This window comes from Phaenicophaeus curvirostris, chromosome 6 (genome assembly GCF_032191515.1).
Source record: "Phaenicophaeus curvirostris isolate KB17595 chromosome 6, BPBGC_Pcur_1.0, whole genome shotgun sequence".
NCBI lineage: Eukaryota > Metazoa > Chordata > Aves > Cuculiformes > Cuculidae > Phaenicophaeus > Phaenicophaeus curvirostris.
In genome coordinates, this window is record NC_091397.1 from 1,314,330 (window position 1) to 1,337,689 (window position 23,360).

The 23,360-nt window shown below is 45.4% G+C and overlaps 1 protein-coding gene across 1 annotated transcript in view; it reads right to left on the reverse strand.

Annotated features, from left to right (window-relative positions):
• The window catches only part of PTH1R (parathyroid hormone 1 receptor), a 122,955-nt gene that overhangs the window by 19,971 nt on the left and 79,624 nt on the right, over positions 1 to 23,360 (reverse strand). Inside the window, exons 3-6 of the mRNA XM_069859174.1 lie at positions 21,532 to 21,642; positions 19,533 to 19,651; positions 5,686 to 5,780; positions 2,345 to 2,531 (exon numbers count right to left, since the gene is read on the reverse strand). Of these exons, the coding sequence (XP_069715275.1) occupies positions 2,345 to 2,531; positions 5,686 to 5,780; positions 19,533 to 19,651; positions 21,532 to 21,642 (512 nt within the window). The remainder of the gene's footprint in view (positions 1 to 2,344; positions 2,532 to 5,685; positions 5,781 to 19,532; positions 19,652 to 21,531; positions 21,643 to 23,360) is intronic.

The following is a 23,360-nucleotide window of genomic DNA, read 5'->3' on the forward strand; positions in this document are numbered from 1 at the left end:
TGCCCAAAGCCCCATCCAATCTGGCCTTCAACATTTCCAGGGATGGGGAATCCACCCTCATTGTGAAGAATTTCTTCCTAATGTCTAGTCCAAATCTTCTCCCTTCCAAATTAAAGCCATTCCCCCTCATCCTATCACTACGTGCCCTTGTAAAAAAGTTCCTCCCCAGATTTCCTGGAGATCCTTCAGATACTGGAAGATGTTCTAAGTTCTTCCTGGAGCCTTCTTTTCTCCACGTTGAACAATCCAACACTCGCTCGGCCTGTGCTCACGGCAGAGGTGCTCCAGCCCTTAGATGATCTTCATGGTCTCCTCTAGACCTATTCTAACAATTCCATATCCTTCTTACGCTGAGGATTCCGGAACTAAACACAATATTCCATGAGGTTAACTGGTACAAAGGGACTTGTAATGCCATCTCTTATCCTTGTGGAAACCCTAGGACTCAGGGAAATCTATGACTACCAGACACATCCCATAGTAGCTGCACATCTCCATGCTGCCCTTTCCTTTTAGAGGAATACAAAGTTAGCATTGTGGCCATTCAAATGACTTGCAGAAGACGTCAATAGTATCTATATTGTAAATAATAAGATTTTTTTTTACTGTGGTCCAGCTCTTACCCTAATACTTTGCCAATCAGAATGTTTGTGTGTGTGCGTGTATATATATATATGCATATAAGTATACACATATATACAGCTGTATATGTGTATATATTCTAGTGGAAATTGTCCCTGACCATGGCAAAGGGGTTGGAACTGGATGATCTTTACGGTCCCTTCCAACCCAAGCCATTCTATGATTCTATGATTCTATGATTCTATGATTGATTCTTTGATATATATAATATACGAACACATAAACATCGATTGTCTTTTACAAAGTGAGTCAAAATGCGAGGAAGATCTATTACACAATCCCCATCCAGGTTTAATGATCATTTCAATACTCGCAAAAATTCTCCATCTACCCCCCGCACAGGGAGCATCAGGCAATAATTGCAAAGCTCTCACTTCACTGGGAAACAAAAGAAAAACATTAATTGCCACTTTCAGCACTCATTTCCCTTTCAATTCAAAACAATGGGAAAAGCCATTAAGTTGCAAATATTCAAAGAATGCAATGTATCATCCCAATTATTCCTTATAATGAGTCCATCCCAAGGAGAAACAGAAAACAAGGCAATAAAATATATTTTTGTTCTTTACAGAAAGGGAATGTTTTGAAGTGTGCTGAGTCCTCCAGCCAAATTAACAAAAGGGATTTCTGAAATGGGAAGGAAATATGATAATAAATTCCCGCTTGGAGGGACTTGGGTGCACGGTGGGATGCTTTATATAAGGTGATTTTATGCAGAGGTGTTGGTAGCCAAGTCGCTGGTAGTAGCATAAGCTGTGAAAGCCTCAAGAAGCTGAATGAATACACAAGCAGAAAGTTTGAGGACACATTGTGAGAGCTACTCCATGAGGATGTTTGAACTAGCTCAGACTTTTTGCGTGCATTGAAGGCAATCCTCGATCTTACAAAATCTACCTTTTCTGTTTCTGCACTATCCAATAATTTATGGATGATGAGCCACCACATCCAAGGTCAGGTTGGATGGGGCTCTGAGTAACCCATCTGGCTGAACGTGTCCCTGCTCACTACATGGAGGGTTGGACTAAATGACCTTCATGGTTTCTTCCAACCCAAACCATTCTGTGATCACACCTAAGATATATGATGGGAAATCAGTGATGGCATCAATGACAAGGAGAGGGCAGCTTCAATGAGTGGGGACAGCTTTGAAACCTGGGGATGGGCTTCAACCTCCACAAGCACATCAACAATGCAGATGTCTCCATGTGAGCTGTCTGTGAAGTGAAAAGAAACATACTTCTGGAGTCAAGCTCACCTGATCTCACTTCAATTTTTATCTTAGGGTGTGATTTGTCATTCCCTTGTCTTGACTGGCTCTGTTGACTCAGCTGACCATAGATGGAACTTGAGGAGACTACATGGAATGAAGGTGTTCCCATTGTAGATATGTGCTTTTTGCAGGTGAGACCTACCATTTCTTATCATAGCACGTAGTCCTCCCATTGTCCCTTCTAAAATGTCCTTTTTTTTTTTTTATCAGAGACGGGAGTGATAAATCAGAACAGCAACAACAAGATATGGTTTGCTGTGAAATTGCAGTGAGGAGGTATGTCTGCTGCTGAACTTCTTCCTCACAAGCTGCCTCTCCTCTGGCTCTGGAGATGGGGTTGAAAGCAACCCCCAGATGCCTTGAACTGTGCCCTTACTACATCTGGGACAGATCAATGAAGCCTGGAGAACCAACTGCTCCAGTGATACTCACAAACTGCGATTTATCTGCTGGAGGTGCTTCAGTAATGGATTTCAGGTCTTCCTCTGAGATCCGTTCCATCTCCTCCAGAGCTGACCCAGAGTACAAGACCGCGTCCTTCACGAAGATGCTCACGGCTCTCAGCATGAAGGAGACAAACAGGTGCATGTGGATGTAGTTTCTAGTGCAGTGCAAACGTCTGGAGGAGGAGACAGAGAAAGATTGGAGTAGTTTAAGCCATCAGTTGGACGGACTCAGGGTCACTTCTTCTTCTTCTGAGCTCCTTTCCTCAGCACTGACCCACCACAGGGAAGCAGCGTTGGTGCCACTGCTGCCCTGCACTCACAGTTCACCTCTGGTGTTGGTAAATGAATGGAAAATTCATGGGTTTGGTCACAGCACGCGGCTGCTGGCTTTGCATCAGGAAAATGCTGTGCCTGTACTCGTTTAAACTCTTATTTCTGACAGGGCAATCTTGTAAAGAAATAGGGATGCATTTTGGCTGGATCAGGCATGGGTGGTGAGCACGCACGCTGTGAGCAGGGTGGACAGTGAATTCCACGCCCGGAGGATGGTGTGTGTGTGCAGGGCACATGCAGCTGGGTATGTGACCCGCGGTCCATGCTCAGTGTGTGCAAATCTGGAGCGCAGGGTGCGTGTGCAAAACAAGTGGGATGAGTTTGCACATGCAGGGCACGGGGTGCACAGTGCACAGGCATCTGGAAGCAGTGAGAAGGCATTTAGTGACAGGACAAAGGGGAACGGCTTTAAATTGGGGGAGGGGAAGATTTAGATGAGACATTAGGAAGAAATTCTTCACGATGAGGGCGGTGAGGCACTGGCCCAGGTTGCCCAGGGAAGTTGTGGCTGCCCCATCCCTAGGAATGTTCAAGGCCAGGTTGGATGGGGCTTGGAGCAACCTGATCCAGTGGGAGGTGTCCCTGCCCATGGCAGTAGGTTTGGAACTGGATGGGTTTTAAGGTCCCTTCCAACTCAAACCACGCTATGATTCAGCATGAAGCTCATGTGTAGCACCTGCACATCTGGCGAACATCAGGATGAATGCAGTGGTTGCACAGCCAGAGGGTGCGTGCGGCGAGCATGCATCCAGCAGGGCAGGCGCATCCCTGTGTGCAGTGTCTGCGTGATGAACATATTCCTGGTGCTCAGCACACGTGCAATGAGCGTGCAGCAGACATGCAGTCATTTTCCAAGGTCTACAGGCACAAGGCAAGGTGCTCGGTGTGCAGCGTGTATCCTGTGTGTGTCCCTCTCACTGTCAAAGCCCTCCCTTCAAGCAATTTCCCCCTCTCAGAGCCAAACCCTGCGTTTAAAGACTTCACATCAACCTGCACTTTGTGCAGAGGGAATGGGCTACAAAGGCTACAGAGCCTCTGGCCACTCAAAACCTTGCAGAGGTTCTCGTAAACTGCTAATCTTTGTGTCTACTGCAAATTTAGTAGTAACTATAGCACGGTGGGCTATTTGCTCTGTTTGCCATCAAAGACACTACCCTTTGCTTGGTCATCTTGAGCAATTTCTGGGCTCCACCTCAGCAATGGCAGCAGCGACCCCACAAATGCTGATTGTAAAGCGCTTTAAGATCCTTTTTTTGGGGGGGGGAGAAAGCTGGATAGTGAGATATAAATGGGATAGACCCTTATCTATAAGTTGTGTCTTAGAAACAATGATCCTGCTTTTGGGAAGAAGAAGGATCTAACTGATCTGCTGGGCTCCCATTCTATCTTCTATATCTGAGTTGCCTGGCTGGTCATGCATGAAACTATTAATGGGTTTATACTCTTTTAAATCTTTTAAATCTTCAGATCCAATAATGGCAATAAAAAATAACAACCATTGGTCTTTTTTTTTTCTCCTTTGGGGGAGATTGTCACAGTAATAACAGTTGTTGCCTGTGCTATTATAACACAAATTACACCAAGTGGAACTGCTGAGAGATAAATGGGCTTTGCTCCCTGCATTCAAAATGTAGTCAACGAATCTCTGGATTATGTGATATGTGGAATAAAATCTGTCTTGATCCCTTGCTGCTGCTTTTATCTTCGGGACGAGGAGGGCGTAGCACAGTCACCCATGTAGTCTGGGCTGTGAGTGACGTGCTCTGACTGCTGGAAGAAAGAGAGAACATTTCTCCCCAAGCTAGGATTACCCTTGCATACAGGGGCATCAAATATTTTAACAGCCTTGCCACCATCCAGTGGGAAATCAAACAGGAGGGAAACCGTTGAGAGGACGGGAGGGGGGTGGCAGGGATGGGTTAGGGAGCTACATCATGTGAAGTGCCTCCAGGAGGGGTCTGTAGTCCCCTTTGTCTTGCATGTGTCACAGATAAGGGCACTGGGATGTTCTGCTATCCAAGCAAATCCCCCTGACCTCTTTTTGTTCACAGCAGAGAGGTCAGAGCGCTTTTAGAACCAAAGGCCACACATTTTATTCCCAGTGGTATGTGTCTGGGGCTTAGCTCGAGCTTGCACGGTGGGAGCAGACACCATGTGGCTGGTTGCTGCATGGAGAATTTCCCCCCACAGCTGTTGTCTGGGTCCTGCTGTCTGCTAGGAGAAGACCCTGCCAGCCACCAAAGGGAAAGAAATCTAGGGCTCAAGGGTTTGGAGCTCAGCACTCTGCTCTGTCTGCAGGTCACCACGTATGGATTCCCAAAAGACAAATTTCTAGCTGTGAGACACACCTTTCATCCCTCCTGTCCCACGCGTGGCAACAAGAAGATGCAACAGCCTGGTCTGAAAAGCTGGATAGCGCAGGTTCAAAATAGTATTTAGGGGTCTATATCTCTTGACAAGGGTGGTGGAAAGGAAGGGGAGGACAACCAGAGTTAAGAGGGTGAGCAGTCATTTTTGGATCCCTAGGGTATCCTCAGGAGCATTGGGAGACTAGAGGAGTCAGGCTAGCAATTTTATATGATCAGGGCTCCTTCAACTCGTCTATCCTTCATGAACGTTTGTGTTTAGAGTGGAACTTCGCTTATGATACCTTACTATCTAAAAATTAGCCATCTAAAGGGGAAATAGGGACAGAAAACCCTAGATACTCTTTAAAGAGAGACAAACTTCTTCTTGGAGATGTTTCTCTTCCCTTTTTAGCTACAAAGAGCACCTAGAAAACTCCATTGCCGGCAAGTGGAAAAAGTTGAGACACCCCACCCACCATCCCCCAAGAAGTTTGACCTAAGTGACACTAATACAGCCCAAAGCACAGATGCAACCTCTTGTGGCTTTACTGAAGAAGCACATGCCACCCCAGTTTTACTCTGCAGGAAAGCCTGAGGCTTTTCCAGTCTAGTGACAACTTGCTTAGGTAGAAACAGAGCCGCCTACCTGAAGTATCCCAGGATAAGGACAGCAACTGTGAGGGATCCCAGAGAGATGGAGTATCCAACAGTATAAATCAAATAGAGGCGATCAAAGACCTCCTGCAGTACAAATGATGGAAAAAATAGCGTCACATTAGAACGCATCCTACTGCATCGTAACACAACCGTGGTAGCAGCACAGAGATTCAGGCTATCATATCTGCTGAGGGTGTACAGCTCTGGGTCTGGGAAACCTTTAGCAATAACACTTGATGTTGTCTTTTTAACATAGGACCAGCTTGGAAAGCAGTGTTCATCTTTCCTAATGACTGAGGAAATGGGGAAATGGCATTTTTGCAAGGGACAAGTGATGGAGTTGGGTTAATCCCATGCTCGGGAGTTTTGCAGCATCTTCATCCCAAAGGACCCCAAAGCGCTTTACAAACTCTCAGCCAAATCCAGAGATCACTTGGCAACTTTTGCTTGACCAAAATGCCCACTGACCTGGGAATTTTGCTGGAACTGTAAAATTTAGCCAGAAGACTATGCCATACCATTGCTGAATGACTGGTGTCCAGGCTGGTAGAGTGCCAACCCACCACAGAAAGCATAGGGAGAATATTCTTTGTCTGAGGGATACGAGAAGAAATCACCTGCATTTATTTTCTGGTTTTAAGATTTTAAGCAGCTTATGATTGTGGTTATGCAATCCAGACGCAACTTTAGCTTGCCAAAGTCCCATGGAAGAGGCCCTGTCACAGAACAGCTTGTAGTAATTAATCCTGTACTAGGTTTTAATTTTCTTGGCCCACTATATTTTAGATTTGGGCTTCGAAACTCGGAGCTTCTCCTTAAATATTGATATCATAGAATCATAGAATGGTTTGGGTTGGAAAGGACCATGAAGGTCATCCAGTCCAATTCGTGTGCAGTGAGCAGGGGCATCTTCAACCAGATCGTGGTGCTCAGAGCCCCATCCAACCCGACCTGGAATGTTTCCAGGGATAGGGCATCTCCCACCTCTCTGGGCAACCTGTGCCAGTGTTTCACCAGCCTCAACATAACAAATTTCTTCCTAATACCTGCTCTAAAGCTCTCCTCTTTTAGTTTAAAACCATTACCCCTTGTCCTGTTGCTACAGAGCCTGCTATAAGTTTTCCCCTGTCTTCCCCATAAGCTCCCTTTAAGTATTGAAAGGCCACAATAAGATCTTATCGGAGTCTTCTCTTGTTTTTCTTCATCCTGTACTGGGGAATGCCGCTTAACTAAGGAATTACTGAATATCTGCTCGTAAAGGGTTAAAATGCCTGCTACCATCCTAGCTTGCACCGTCTTTTAAGTCTGAAATTAGAAGTAAATCCTGAAGAAACCAACCAATTCAGCATCTTTCTCCTCGTTCCCTCCTTCCCTGCCTCCCGCCTTTCCCTCACCCCACCCGCTGGGTTGCAATAACATTAGTAACGCCGTGCTCTGAATGACAGCTCTGATTTTGATTTGAGGGTAGAAATTCTGTCCTGGAATGTGAAACCTCAGCCCTATTACATCAGAATCCTCAGATATGTGAATATTTCTTTGCGGTTTTCATTGGTAGGGTGGCGCGCTTGCCAATACTAATTTTGTGTGTGTGTGTGTGTATTTTTAAATATATATATCTATATATCTGTGGATGCAGCAGGCACTAAAAAGCCAATGTGAGCAGATTTGAGACCTTTAGGAGGTAAAAAAAAAATATCTCCTTCCCTTCAAAGCCTGATGCATGTTTCCCACTGACAAGCTGGAATCCTCTTTGAACTAGGAAACATTTGGCTCTATGGTGAAAGAATAAAACCTACTCCAGGTTTAGGATTCCTGGTAATTCAGCAGTTGCGAGGCGCTGCTCTGCCCAGCTGAACAAAAGCGTCCCTGAGCTCCATTCAGAAATTTAACCGGAAAGATCCACGTTCCTATCGGACAACGACACCGTTGTGGCAGCAATGGCGTTGGGAAGGGCTTGCTGATTGGCCAGTGGGACGTTTTCGGAGGTTGTGGTTAATTCCTCTGATTAACCACAGGGCCTCTTTTTGAAAGGGTATTGAGTCAGAACTGCCAAGACATACAGATGCATGCACGCATGCATGCACCCTGGTGTGCTTGCTTGCTGACATAGGTGCCACAAATCTTATCCAGTGTCGCAGTGAGGAGCCTTCAGGGAAGGTGATTTTTTTGGATGGGATGCTTAGGTCCTTGAGAAAACCTCAGGAACAAAAGGTTGAGGTTCTCCAAAGGCTACACAGGGCAGCTCATGCTTGTTAATTCCCAGGCGTGTTTGTCCTCGGGAATGGTGAGACCTGGATTTACCCAAAAGGGAAAAAAAATAAAGGTTTAAAGGTGATTCCAGGTCTCACTCAGCCCCTAGCACAAGGGAGGTCCCAGCTTGGTGAAAACCTCACTGCTGACTCAGGAAAGGTCTTCCAGGTAACAAAATATTGAGTCATCTGCCAGCTGAAACAACCACCATCATGGTCTGAGAACTTTCTCTTTAGAGTTGAGATGAATGGGAGTTTAAATAATTCATAGAAAACCACAAAAGTCATGCATGGTCAAGCCACAGACGCAACCTGGACCTCCATAGTCTGAAGACAGTGCATTAATCACTAGGCCATCCTGCTCCATCTACCTGATGTCTCCTAAATCCCACCCTGGAAACAGACTGAATGTCACTGGTTATTGTCTGACCTGCTGGAAGAGGCAACCCTTCAAAAATTTTCCTGTGCCTCACCATGAGACCCTGGTCTAAAACCAGGATCAGTCAGTACCATTTAATTTGACTCCTGCAATAAACCTTCACTTTCAACTGTTGACACATGCAGTGAAAAAAAAGAAAAGCTGGAAAAGCTAAAAAGCCAGAGGACAAAACCTCAATGTCTATGATTCCAGGGGCTGGAATTATCAGTAAAATATTGTAAAACTCATTATATGGTACTGGGATTAGGGAACAAAATATTCAAAACAGATGTTCTTGAGTGTTGCCTTCTAGCCCACACCATTCCAAGCACTGCTGAGATAAGAAAGTGATGGGTAAGGTGTGGGATCGATCTGATCTTCCCTTTCTTCCCATCTTTAACAGCTTCCCTCTGCCTCTTTCATTTGCCATCTCCCTAAGGACACCCAGTTTGTCCCCTTCCCCTGCCTAAAGTGCCTACAAAAGCATGATCTGGAGGTCTTCTAGACAGCCAGTCATGCTTGCTCCTGGAGGTGGCTGGTCCCTCTAATGTAGCTCAGTTGGCTTTGGGAATGGTGAAATGACTTCCCATCAAGTCTTGCGCCTACCTGCCTCTCTAGGTCATAGAATCATAGAATTATAGAATCATCAGGTTGGAATAGACACACTGGATCATCGAGTCCAACCATTCCTATCAAACACTAAACCATGTCCCTCAGCACCTCGTCCACCCACCCCTTAAGCCCCTCCAGGGAAGGTGACTCAACCACCTCCCTGGGCAGCCTCCGACAGGGACCAATCACCCTTTCTGTGAAAAATTTTTCATGTTCGGTTGTGGTCTTAGGTAGTGCACAACCTCAGGGCTCTTCCTTTTCCATTGCAAGTTCCACCAAAGCACAACAATCTATCTTGAAATGATCTTTCTTGAAATGATCAGGTGAAATGATCTTTCCACAGCAAACTAGCCCACCTGATCCTTCCTTCCCAACTGCATCCCAGCCGTCACTCAAGGAGCAAACTACGAAAAGCCTGAGTACTATTTCAGATATATTGTGTGCTGAACCTGTAACAAGATCCCCCTTTCCTCTTCCCTCTTGGTCAGGTAGGAGACTTCCTCTCTGCTCCCCTTTGCATCTCAGCTTTCCACCAGCCTGACCTCAGGGAAGGAACTTCACAGCAGCCTGATGGCTTTGGGAGAACAGGAAACCAAAGCAGAGCTGGAGATGGCTTCTGCACGAACTCAGAGAGTACATGGAGAAAAAAAATAATAAACAAAACCCAACCACCATGGGCACCCACGGGCTGGATGTGCCTCCCTCCCACAAGGGTCCCTGCATTCCCCACTCCCTGTGGTTTGGACGTCTTCCAGGTGTGTGACCCTCAGAGCAGTTGGCTCTTACATTTTCATACTGCGCTTAGGGCTTAACCTGACTCTTAATTTTCCCACTTCTACCAATGGGCAGATAATTTGCGTTGATCAGATTCCAGAGGAAAACTGCTTTCCTCTGCAGGACACCTCAGAGCTACATCAGAGCACCAGGAGAGGGGTTTCAAGGCCCCATCCATTGTGAAACCACGGCTGTGATTTCACTTTTGCATTGCAGCCAGCTGTAGTCTGTTAAGAGCATTTCTCCTCCCTCAAACTCTACTATGGGTGCATGGAGTTCGTTATAATGGATGTGGTCTTCTCATTTAGATGTCCATGGTGTGGACGGGTCCATCAGAGTCCATGACCTGCATCAGCAGTAAGAAAGAAGTGCTTTAGGTTGCTCTTCCTCTATTTTAATCGCTGGATGGTGCCCTCAGCCACCAGCCGCACTGTCTGGCTTGTCACAAGAGGAGTCCTGGGTGAGCAACCTCAAATAGAGGCATTTGCATTTATATAGTAATTCCCACTCGTTTGAGTTTCAGGTAAGACATCTTGTAGGACTCAATACTGTCATCCTTACGTGTCTCATAATTTTAGACACCTCAGTGGTCTGTCTGGCTTCAAGGTGCTTTTACAGAAGGAAATGGGTTTCCTGTTGGTACCACGATATATCTGCAATTCCCATGCAGTTGCCTTCTGTGACCTAGGACATCTCATTTGGCTCTGGGTATAAACTTAACCCATGTTTCAGGAGCTGGATCAAACCTTCAAGGCTTTGGTGTTCATGTGCCCTGTTCACTTCCAGCATCACAGGGAGGGATGTGGGTGACTGAGATGTATTTTCTAGGTTACTGGTGGCAAAATATTTTCTGAGTATGATCACGTTGTGTCCTGTACCCAACTTTCTCCTCTAATCTTCTTGGGCTTGGAACTGGATAATCTTTAAGGTCCTTTCCAACCCAAATCATTCTATGATGAAAGCACATATAAGGGCTTTCCAGATCAAGTATCTGCAATATTTCTGAAAGCTGTTGATTCAGATGTTGTTAATGACATCTTTGAAATTAGCAGGGGAAGCATTTTACTGTTCTGTAAGCAATGCCAGAAAGCCTCTGTTACTCGCTCTAGTCACTGCATTTCCTGTCATTTTTTAAGATAAAAGTTGTGACTAAAGGAAGATTGATGGCAGGGAGCAGGGTTATTTGCAAAAGGCAAAAAAGTCACTGATTTCCAAAGCCTAAGGGGAATCTTTGAGAGTTGAACATGACTATTTGCTGCAGAACTCTGTTCCTCTCATCTGTAGAGTTGACAGGCGCCAGATCCTCACCATCTGGAGAGAGACTCGGGTCAGCTCTTAGACAAAGACACTCCAATTTAGATGTGTAAACGTGCCGCTCTGTGTGTAAATGTACCTGTCTGTGCGTATCGAGTGTGGGTATATGCATGATGGCTTTAAATTGGAGAGGAGAAGATTTAGATTAGACACTAGGAAGAAATTCATCATGATGAAGCAGTAGCATGGGTTGGCCATGGAAGTTGTGTCTGCCCCATTCCTGGAGGCGTTCAAGACCAGGTTGGATGGGACTCGGGGGAACCTGATCCAGTGGGAGGTGTCCCTGCCCACGGCAGGGGGTATGGAACTGGATGGGCTTTGAGGTCCCTTCCAGCCCAAACCATTCTATGATTCTAAGTTTCTATGATGACAGTCAACAAGGAGAGATGCTGAGATTCGGTTTCCTACACGTAAGCACTAAGTTCTGTGTGAGATGCCTGTAAGTCTCCATGTGGACTGCAGATATTCTTCCAGAAGAACATGGTTCTCAGACGTCTGCCAGCCTTGTGCTAGTGCTGTAGGTTGTAATACATCGCCAGTGGTGCCAGGTGCCTTCAGTGTAGGCAAGTAAATTGGAGAATTGCTCAGATCTGTGGATCAGTCTGAATCACAGTGTGCCCAGGTGGCCAAGAAGGCCAACAGCATCCTGTCCTGGATCAGCAATGGGGTGGCCAGCAGGAGCAGGGAAGGGATCCTCCCACAGGACTCAGTGCTGGTGAGGCCACAACTTGAATCCTGGATTCAGTTATGGGGAATGGCTGAGGGACCTGGGATTGTTTAGTCTGGAAGCTGAGGGGAGACCTCATTGCTATCTGCAGCTCCCTAGAAGGAGGTTGTAGCGAGGTGGGTGCTGGTCTTTTCTCCTAAGTGATAGGATGAGAGGAATTGGCCTCAAGGTGCACCAGGGGAGGCTTAGACTGGATATTAGGAAAAAATTCTTTACTGTAACAGTGGTGAAGCATTGGAACAGGCTGCCCAGGAGGTGGTGGAATCTCCATCCTTGGAGGTGTTCAAAAAATGTGTAGCCGGGGCACTTGGGGACATGGTTTAGTGGGCATGTTGGGGTTATGTTCATGGTTGGGCTCGATGATCCTAGAGGTATTTTCAAACCTTAATGATTCTGCGATTCTGCAGATAAAAAAAAATAAAAAGGTGGGGGTAGACTCACATCTCAGAAGCCACCTGAGCTCTTTGGGTGGCCTGTAGATGTATTCATGAACTTTTCTATCTCATGCTAGAGTACCTATAGCCATGGGACTTCCAGAAGGCCACAGACGAAATGTGCCCCATATCTTATGTTCACATTAATAGGATAAAGTTCTCTAAATCTTATGCTACAATCACATGATGAGAATGTCCCACAGCTGCAGTCCCTTGGAGGGTTATAAGTGGGAACAAAACCATCCTTTGCTTGCCAGCTTTCATAAACAGTCCTTATGCATCAATGGATAAATATGGGGTACGAGGTGGCTGCCTACAAGGTTGTGAGAATCCTTTTGTTTTCAGTTCAAGTATTATTTTATTGCTTTGTAAACCATCAGATGTTTTCCTGGGAGAGTGGTGAGGCATTGGAACAGATCATCCACAGAAGTCGTTGATGCCCCATCCCTGGAGGTGTTGAAGCCCAGGTTTGATGAGGTTTTGATCAACCTGATCTAGTGGAAGATGTGCATCTCTATTTCAAGTGGTTGGAAGTGGATGATCTTTACGATCTCTTCTAACTCAAGCCACTCCGTGATTCCATGTTCCCAGCAGACTTCACGTACAAATTATTAGCAGCACCACCACGTTAAAAGGTGTAACAGCATTTACAGGAACCCACTAGACCTATCCTGTAGGTATGAAATGAGGACTGCATGACAGGGTTGCTTGCAAGAATGAAGAACTCATCTCAATGATGCCTCTTAAATTATTCCTACACACACTTTAAAAGATCTGCCCATCTTCCATGATGTGACTGTGTGATGCCTTTTCATCTGTAAAACTCAGTAAACACTGTCAACATGTTTTATGCCATCTCTTTGAGGCTACACGCAGTTGTTGGCTTTTAAAAGGACCCCAGAGAGCTCCAAGAACAAAGACCAAGCATAAGAGATTTTTGATTTGAACAATGGAGTTTAGATAAAGCAGCCCTGCAACATGCTGTGCTTTTCCCATTGTGTTTGGTATGTGATGGATTCTTGAGGTCTCTCTGATTTTTTCTGGAAGCAGTAAAACCACCACGATACAAACAAGCAGTAGCAGATGAAGACAGGATTGGTGGGCTGAGGTTAGGTCATAGGACGGTCCATCTTGCTAGGCTGGTGGTTTCCAAGCTGAGCTAACCTCCCAAGTTGCTGGCTCCTATTCCCCTTCCCTCTGATTTCAGTAGATGTAGGTCACATTTGCTCTTAAGCTCATCCTTGAAAACAGGATGGGTTTAACCTGCTTAGATGTGTTTGGCATTAGTGTTGTTTTTTAGGGAGACGGGAATGAAGGAAACTTCTGCTTAATGAGCAAAGTATGTCATTACTCCTGCCAGTGTCTGAAAAGGTGACCAGAAAAATGACCATGCTGAAGGTGCTGCTATTGGCTGGCTGCGTGAAAAGGAAGGGGTCCAGGGCTACTATGTTTTTTGGAGAGAAATTGTCTAAGAATCTGCCTATTAGTGTCAGGAGCACAACACGACTTCCCATGTGTGCCACGTTTTATCCAAAGATTGAGGAGCTCCAAGAAGGCATGTTGCCCTCACTCCTATTTTTAAGGTAACCTAAGGAAGCTGCAAGGAAAATGGCCAGTCTGGGCCAGAAAAAAAGGGCCTTTTAGCCCTGCTCCCTTTCTTCTAGGTGCCCAGAAACAGGTGCTTAGGGTGAGTGTAAGAACAGAACAAGTATAGAATAAATATATAAATACATATATATTTATATACACCTATGCGTCTATCATCTAGTGGTCATGGAGCAGTGTTATTTATCTGCTCCCAATGTTCAGCAGCTTGTGGTTCAGCGGCACGAAACACACAGCAGACAGACAAACAGCTGGTGTTTAACCACACCACCTTCCTCAAGGAGAGAACATCAGCCAACTCATTCCTCTTCCTTCCCTTGTCCTACTGTCTCTAAACACCGGATGGAAAATAAACAAAGTGGAGCTGCCTGGTCAGGGTGCTCGGGTGGGAAACCACAGATCTCTCAGGGGCAGGGAGGTTTCTGAAGAGCCAGGGTGCAATTGAGATAGAGGTGCCCATGTGCATCCCCTGAGGATGGAGTGGGAGAACAAGATCTTCTACCATCTCTGCTGTACTGGCCATGGGTTATCTTAAAAAGTGAATATAAGAGTCCAGGGAGGCAGCTCATGGTGTAGTGGTGGCTTTCAGCACTTCCCAAAGGCAGGAAGAAAGGATGATAAAATCATTAAGGTTGGAAAAGACCTCTAAGATCATCAAGTCCAACCGCTGGCCCAGCCCCACCGTGCCTACTAAACCTGGAGTGCCACAGCTACATGAATTTTTTTAACACCTCCAAGGATGGAGACTCCACCACCTCCTTGGGCAGCCTCTACCGATGCTTCACCACTCTTTCAGTAAAGAGATGCTTCTTAATATCCAATCTAAACCTCCCCATGCACAAGAAAACTCTCTTGCCTACCCATGATGGCTTGCTAAGACAACTTCCCACAAAACTTCTTCTCCCCTGCTGCAACTTGTCTTCTACACTGTGTGGGAGATGTGGTTGCTCATGGTAAGATTAATGCTATCTGCAAAGTGTTTGGGGAAACACACTTCAAGAGCTAACTGCAGCCTACCTGCTCTCCTGGCTACAGGGAGAACATCAATCTTCAGGGCTGTCAATCCAGCGCCCTTCAGCGGTGCTAATTTTCCCTTAGAAAACAGCCCAAGAGCAATTGCTCGCTGGGCAGTTACGAGCTGTTAATTCTCTGGGCTCTGATGGCTTTAACGTACTTTGCTAAATTGAGAAAGCGGTTTCCGGGCCGCTCTGTGTGAAATAATCCTATTTATATGGTTCAGGAAAAGGTAGCGAAAGACACAAACTTTCTCTGGGCCCTCTGTTTGCTGCTTTGGTCAATGCTATAATTATCCCACAGTGGTTAAAATGAGAAAATTACACACCCAAACAAGCATCCATGGACACTCATATATATATATGCGTGCACGCGGACATTTATTTAGGTGTGTGTCTGTATATAGAATCATAGAATAGTTTGGGTTGGAAGGGACCTTAAAGATCATCTAGTTCCAATCTCCCTGCCATGGGCAGGGACATATGTAGCTATCTATAGATCTAGGTCTATTTCTAGAGCAATGCGGATCGATGTATATATAGAGATAGTCACAGACAAACAATTTTTTCCCTTTCTAATGCATGGTTTCTTAAAAGTTCCTCTGGTTACATCTGCTCAGATGCTGTCCTACTCGGAGTCAGTCCCTGATCTCCTTTTGAAATGTTGGTTAAATGCAGCTGTTCCTGGTGACGCAAAGATGCTGTTCCCCAGGGGGAGGAAATAATAATAGAAAACAATCTCTCTCAGAAGACGACCAGTCTATCTTGCCAAATTCCCTGATTCTGACATCTCTTGACATATTTACTTGGAGAAAAAAAAATCAAAGGAAGGTTTATTAATACCAGTACCCCAGAGCCACTCTTGGGTTTTACACGAGACAAGAGGCTTTCCTTGCTCTCTGCAAGTCATCACCCAACTGAGAAATAAAAGGTCATTCCTTTTTTCATTGGAATGATGTCCCCAGGAAAGTGGAAGATTCCTCTACACTGGACACTTATAAGGCTCAGCTTGACAGGGTGCTGGGCCATCTCATTTAAAGTATAGATCACCTAAAAAAGTTGGACCAGGTGATCCTTGAGGTCCCACACAACCTGGCATTCTATGATTCTGTGGTTTTATCTTTTATTTCCACAGTGCTTTTCATACCAGAAGGCCCAAGAGACCTGCAGTAGATGTATGTGCATGGCTCTACTTGTCACTAAAATGCAGCAATCCCTAAGATAAAACAGGGAAACCACATGAAAACATGCAGCCTCTTGTTCAGCCTGGAGATGAGGAGACTGAGGGGACACCTCACAGTTGTTTACTGCTTCCTTAATAGGGGAGGAGGAGGAGCAGGTACTGAGCTCTTCTCTCTGGACCTGAGGAATGGCAGGAAGATGCGTCAGGGGAGGATGGGCTGGACTTTAGGAAAAGGTTCTTCACCCAGAAGTTGGTGGAGGACTGGAACAGCTCCCCAGGGAAGCAGTCACGGTGCCAAGCTTGACAATATTCCAGAAATGTTTGGACAATGCACTCAGACACATGGTGTGAATGTTTGGATTGTCCTGTGGGGGGACAGGAGTTGGACTTGATGATTCTTGTGGGTCCGTTCCAACCCAGGACATTCTATGATTCTATGATCACTATGACATGAGTGCAGGGCTGAACAGAGGAAATAAACTGCTCAGAAATAAAAGGATAATAATAGCAATAGTAATAGAAGTAGTAGTAATAGCAGTAGTACTAATATTAATAGTAGTAATAGTAATAGTAATCATAATAGTAATAGTAATCGTAATAGTAATTAGATGCTGTTGAAAAGCATTTGTTAATCAAGACACAATTGCAAAGCTGGGGCAAACTTCAATTTTCTTCTACTGTTCTTTATACTGGGCAGGCATCACTTAGACAATATCACATTGTCCATTTAATCTGAACAATGATGATGGGCTGATTTCCCTTACCAATAAATGTCTTACCATTCTTTAAGCACCCTGATACAGTGGAAGGTGTCCCTGCCAGTGGCAGGGAGGCTGGAACTTGATGATCTTTAAGATCCTTTCCAACCTAAACCATTCTATGAATAAATATCATTAAATTAATCTCTGAATAGCTAGAATAGAAAACTCATGGCAAAAGATGACTGAGCCTTATTTACAGAATAATGAGGATCATAAACCTGGGATGTTTTAATAAAAAAGCATGTACAGGAGCAGAAATTTTCTAAGTAAGAGCAGAGACTGAGAATAAAAATGAAGTCTTCTGCATTGTGACACCTCATCTAATGTCTCTGTCAGGAAGCACAGTCCAAGTGACCACCTCTGTACTCAAAGGACACAGACTAAGACTGATGCACGAAGCCCAGGACAATGGGCTTTGCTTTCAGACTTTCTTATTTGCCAATGTGAGGTGCCTGCTGATGGAAAGTCTCTCTTTTGTCCTTGTGCTGGTAACAAACAGAAAGCTTTCTTCTTCTCTGTACCCTTCCCCTACCAATTTATCCTGACCAAGTCCTAGCTGTCAGCATGGGAAGTTTAAAAGAAAGGATCTCGTCCCTCTAGGAGAAATAGAATCGCTAAGGTTGGAAAAGACCTCTATAATCATCCAGTCCAACCATCAACACAATAAAAATATGCCTACTAAACCATGTCTCAAAGCACCACATCTATATACTTTTTGAACCAGGGATGGTGACTCCACCACTTCCCTGGGCAGCCTGTTCCGATGCTTCATTGCTCTTTCTGTAAGGAAATCTTTCCTAACATCCAATCTAAACCTCCCCTGGCGCAACTTGAGGCCATTGCCTCTCATTCTATCACTTGTTACTTAGGAGATTTGCTCAGATGGAGGGGGCTGCAGCAGGTGACTCCCACCACAGGACACGGCTGATAGAGGTGAGACAGGGAAAATGACCTCAGAGGGACCAAGAATCTGTGTAATTCAGTAGTGCTCTCAGTTTGAGCAAGATGCTTAATGACTCCAACACCTACTCCAGAAATCTCTGGGGCTTGAAGAATTCTTTCTGCTACGTGGACTGGGAAAAGATGAATCCCATCAAACTTGTTCTAAAAGTGAACATCTTCCAGTGCTGAGAACACAGGCTGCGCACACCTGGTGTGTACAACCTTGTCTATTCCTTGACTGTGTGATTTAATGCATGCGGATGCTCAAATAACCTCTTTCCTCACTAAAAGATTTCATTCATATGTTGGTTCACTCTTGAGAAAAAAAATACCAAGAAATACAAGCTGTGGTTGGATTTAAAATTAAGAACGTTCTCCCAGAGAGACTGTGTATCATCTTGAAGCCTGCTCCCAGCCATGAAGCTTGTGGTTAGATCTTTATCTTGAACTGCCTAAAAATAACCCTTGCTGCAAGTGATCAGTCCCTAATGTCATAGTCCATATCGAGGGAGGACATCTTCCAAGTCCCACTGAGAAACCAGCGGGTTCTGCTGGATTCTTTGCAAATTACAAAAATAGAGCAGCAACCGTGTGGGTGGGAACGTCTTTCTCTGCAAAACAAGGTCTCACATCCTTTCAGGTGATTTCACCAACAGCTTTGCTGTCACGTTAGCGCACAGTTCTGTAATGCACTCAGCGTGGGAGACAATCAGAAGCTCTGTGGGTATAAACTGGAGAGGGGCAGATTTAGACTAGACATTTGGAAGAATTTCTTCACTATGAGAGTGGTGAGACACTGGAACAGGTTGCCCAGAGAAGCTGTGGCTGCCCCATCCCTGGAGGTGTTGAAGGCCACGTTGGATGGGGACTGGGACAATCTTATCTAGTGGGATGTCCCTGCCCATGACAGGGGAGTTGGAACTAGATGATCTTCAAGGTCCCTTCCAACCCAAACTATTCTATGATTCTATGATTCTACAGCGACCCAACTGCACTCACGCCCAGAAATGTGAGAAATTTTTGCTTCACTGTATGCCAGCTTCTATTTTGCCAACATCCCAAGTTTAAGCAGAAATAAAGCCCATGATCTGATATATAGACAGACTTTTTTTTTCCTCTTTTCTCCACCCTTCACCCCTAAGTCCATACCAAACCCTCTCCACATGCTATCAATCCCTTTTCTATCTTCAGACTGGTGACTCGGTTTCAGACTTGTGACTACAACAGCGTTAGCTCAAGGTCTGTTCTTACAGGTTAATTTGCTTTAGCAAATGACTTGGTCCCTGCCCGTCTACAATGAACAGGCTACATAAAACATTTGGTCTTTAATTTATACCTGTCATCCAAGAGTTTCTTTGTTAATCACCTACAGAAACAGGGTTGCTACTAGATTGATTGGCACATCTTTTAGCTCAGTGTTTGTACATCCTCTAGCACAGGCAAGCGCATAAGCATGGGAATTATTGGTAACAACTTGGTAGCAAAATTATTGCTTGATGGGGAAGGGGGAGCCTCAATGTCATGGAACCAACCTCCATCCCCGAGATCGATTCAAGTTTCTCCATGATCTCTACAAAAACAGGATCACGGCAGCTGGAATAATCCCTTCTGGCTTTGAGGACAATTTCAAATTCAACTAATTCCCCGTCAAAACAAAGATGTGGCTTTGGCAAGGTCGGACATAGTTTCCAAGAAGAGGCAGCAAACTAAAGCTCATCAAGGGTTTTAAATGAGACAGAGCTCTTCAGGTTAGCCCTGGATGAGGCCGACACTTCACGCTTCATGCACAAATGCAATTGCCTACCCTTTCCCTCGTCTCATTGGTGAGGAACTTGGCACATTCACTGTAGTTTGCCCAGGTGCGGTTGTTGCCCGGGACCAACTCCCAGCTCCCATTCAGGTCACACCGGCGATAAGCATGGCCTGTGGGAGAGAAACAAGAAAACAAGAGTCAGAGTAAATAGGACCAGAACTGGTAGTACAGGAGAAACTTCTTCCAGGGCTGGATCCCATCAACCCCGATGCCTCCTGCTTGCTTTGAAGCTCAGCTGCAAGAACACAATTTCCACCTCCTTAGGAACTCTACAATTTTTCTAACTGAGAAGCACCAGAGAGCTAATAATAAGTCATATCTAGTTCAGGTTAAGATATTTGGTCTGCAACCCAAGGAAAGGTGTTTTGAGAAGCCCCAAAGCACAGAGCCATCCTCAGAACTGCAGCTCTCGCTGTGAAATTAAACAGTGATATAAATTATGCTGCTCTTTTTTTTTACAGATTCAGTGCATCTCAAGGTAGATTTTTCTATGGCTACCCTCCTCATGATGATGGAGAAAGAAGAGAAATCAAGGTTTCATCTTAGGATTCATCTAGCAGATGAAACCATCCATGTTCAGATGTCTGTGTGGGGCTATCATTGTACGAGCTCTTTGTAAAAAGCCTCCTTGCAGTTAACAGGGATAAAACCATTCAACAGATCTATCTGTCCCGTGTCTACAGAGGGAGAGCTTCTAGAGACGTCTCCGTTAGAGTCTTCATTTGATCCCCACACTACCTGACACGACCGGTGGACATCAATGAGGTGGGGAATCCATGCCATATAGTGTTATGGAGAATAAAGGGATAGATTGCTTGTCCTCCTGGCCTCTAATGTGCAGGGGTCACTGTAAAAGGTCATCACCTGGGGGTTAAGCTAGTCCAGCTTTTATAGAAAAGTCTATGTGCAACCAGGGTGCACTGGAATATCATTACTTGTTTTCTGAAAACAGCAACAGTGCTCTGCTGTGAACATATACCTTTAATTCTCTGATTTTTCCGTCATTGGGTGCAGAGCTTTGCCTGAGAAAAGAGAATGCTTTGGCTTTGAAAATGCACTGAGGAGCGAGTGTACTTCAATTGCTTCTAAAAACATGCACAGACTTTGTGGCACCATAAACAAGTCAAGAAATGCGCTGCCCGAGGGAAAGTGAGATAGGGAGGAATTCACATGTTCTGGTTACCAAGGTTGTTCTCAGATACCCACTGTAGGGGTCTGGGCAGAGATCAGGGGCCAGAATTAACAAACCGGTGAAGAATATAAATTGAAATAATATCTTGTGGGTTTCTATTGCTACGCAAAGCTTGTGGCATCAAACAAATACCAGTTTGTAACCCTGCAAGACTACCTAGTTGTAGACATGCAGTTGGTGCCTATAATGCCCCATATAATCTGTGTAGGGCAGGTGGGAAATTTGTCACTGTTTAGGTTAAAAGAGAGCTTTTCTTCTCTCTCAGTATAAAAAAAAATATAAAACCTCCAAGAATCATAGAATGGTTTGGGTTGGAAGGGACTCTAACAATCATTCAGTTCCAACACCCTGTCACAGACAGGGACACTTCCCACTGGATCAGGTTGCTCTTAGCCCCATCCAACCTGGCCTTCAACACCTCCAGGGATGGAGCAACCACAGCTTCTCTGGGCAACCTGTTCTAATTCCTCCCCTTACAGGAAAACATGTTTTCCTAAGATCACATCTCAGTCTCCCCTCTTTCAGCTGAAATCCATTCCCCCTCATCCCTGCCATCCCTGAAATCCATCCCCTGCCATCCCTGATCAAAAGCCCCTCCGCAGCTTTCCTGGAGCCCCTTTCAGTACTGAAAGAATGGTTGTTTCTTTACTCCCTTTACCCCAGGTTCACCCCTGCTTGGATGGGAGTCAGTGTGTAATGAAAAAACCTGATGCTAAAGAGGATTTCTAATTCTCTGAGTGCCACATCTCCCTTTGCTGCAGCTTACCAAGCTCTGCTAACACTGAGGACACCACCTACCTTTGTGATTGAAGTCGTAGATGTACTCAGGACATGGCATAGCCACCACTTTGCCTGGCACACCTTCAGGCCAGCAGACAATACCATCCCATTCAGGAAGACAGAAGCCATCTGTGGAAGAGACACAAAGATAAAAGGGAGTCACTGGACCAGCAGAGGTGATGGTAACACCCCACAGTTTGGAGAGGGCACATCAGCACTATCACTCAATTTAAGAAAGCCACTCTTAGACATCATTGCAATTTTCTTCTTTGTGTTTAGTTCCAAAATGTGTGGCTTCTCCCAAGTTTTATTTCAGAAGGACATCATTAGACATGAGATAATAGCTGAGCACCTGTGAAGAGGGGGTCAACAATTCTGGAAAGCTACTTTCCCTTATGGGCTGCAAGAAATGAAAATGGGGCAGGAAAGCAGTGTGGACAACTGGAGGATTTCAGCATTCGGGACTCAGTAGGCTGATGGGCAAGCTGGAGATGCCCAAGGGAGCTTGGCTGGGTATAGCCTCAAAGTGGCATCACAGATTTGAGCCTAGGGCACCAAGGACAGCATTGTGAGTCTCAAAGCTACCAGTTCAGGCTTCCTGAAAGGTACTCATGCTCAAAGACTAGACTTTCAGTGACTGAGAACAGTCCCGTGGAGAAGGACTTGAGGTGCTGACTGATGAGAAGCTTGAACGTGAGCTGGCAATGAGAGCTTGCAACCCAGAAATCAACCGTGTCCTGGGCTGCATCCAAAGCATCATGGCCAGCAGGGAGGGAGGGGATTCTGGTCCTCTACTCTGCTCTTGTGAGACTCCCACATGGAGTCACATGTCCAGTTCTGGAATCTCCAACATAAGAAAGATATAGAACTGTTGGAACAGGTCCCGAAGAGGGCTTAGAAGATGATCACATGGTTGGAGCACTTTTGCTATGAAGACAGGCTGAGAGAGTTAGGGTTGTTCAGCCTGGAGAAGAGAAGGCTTTGAGGAAACCTTATAGCAGTCTTCCAGTACCTGAAGGGGGCTACAAGAAAGCTGGGGAGAGACTTTTTCCAAGGGTCTGTAGTGATAGGACAAGGGGGAATGGTTTTAAATTGGAGAGAAGATTAGACATTAGGACGAAATTCTTCATGCTGAGGTGGTGAAGCTCTGGCACAGGTTGCCCAGGGAAGCTGGAGATGCCCCACACTAGAGGTGTTCAAGGCCAGGTTGGATGAATCTTAATCCACTGGGAGATGCCCCAGCCTACAGCAGGGGGTTGGAACCAGGTGATCTTTAAGATCCCTTCCAACACAAACCATTCCATGATTCTGTGATTTTACAATTCTACGATTTAATGCCTACAAACCATTAGTCTAAATCCAGCTCTAAAGTTAACTCTTTATTTACCTCAGCCAGTGCTGTGCTGTATCGCGATGCTTTGCTGCTTTCTCAGATGTGCTTGAATATAGGCGTGCTCTTAAATAACACTTAGACAAGTGTCTGGCAATATTTCTGGCTATGAACAAAGAATATTTCATTACCTTGCTTCATAAGGAATGAAACGATGGAATTTCTGTTTCCTAAACATCTGCATCTTTTCCCTTCTGACATCCTTTTTGCCTGTGACTTCACTAGTCTCAGCCTCCCTCTCCTCTCGTTTCCCTGGGATGTCATCGTGGGGCAAGATGCAGGTCGTGCCCTGATTGATTTGGAGCCGTGCCCGCGCTAACTGGCTGGCAGCGCGCACACGCTGATCGACCAGTCGCCTGCTGCCAAGCACAGCATACAATAGCTGAGTTTTCCCAGATTTCCTTCCTGCTTACTCACTCTTTTGGATTTCTGCCCTAAAATGAGCAAGAAGAGAATG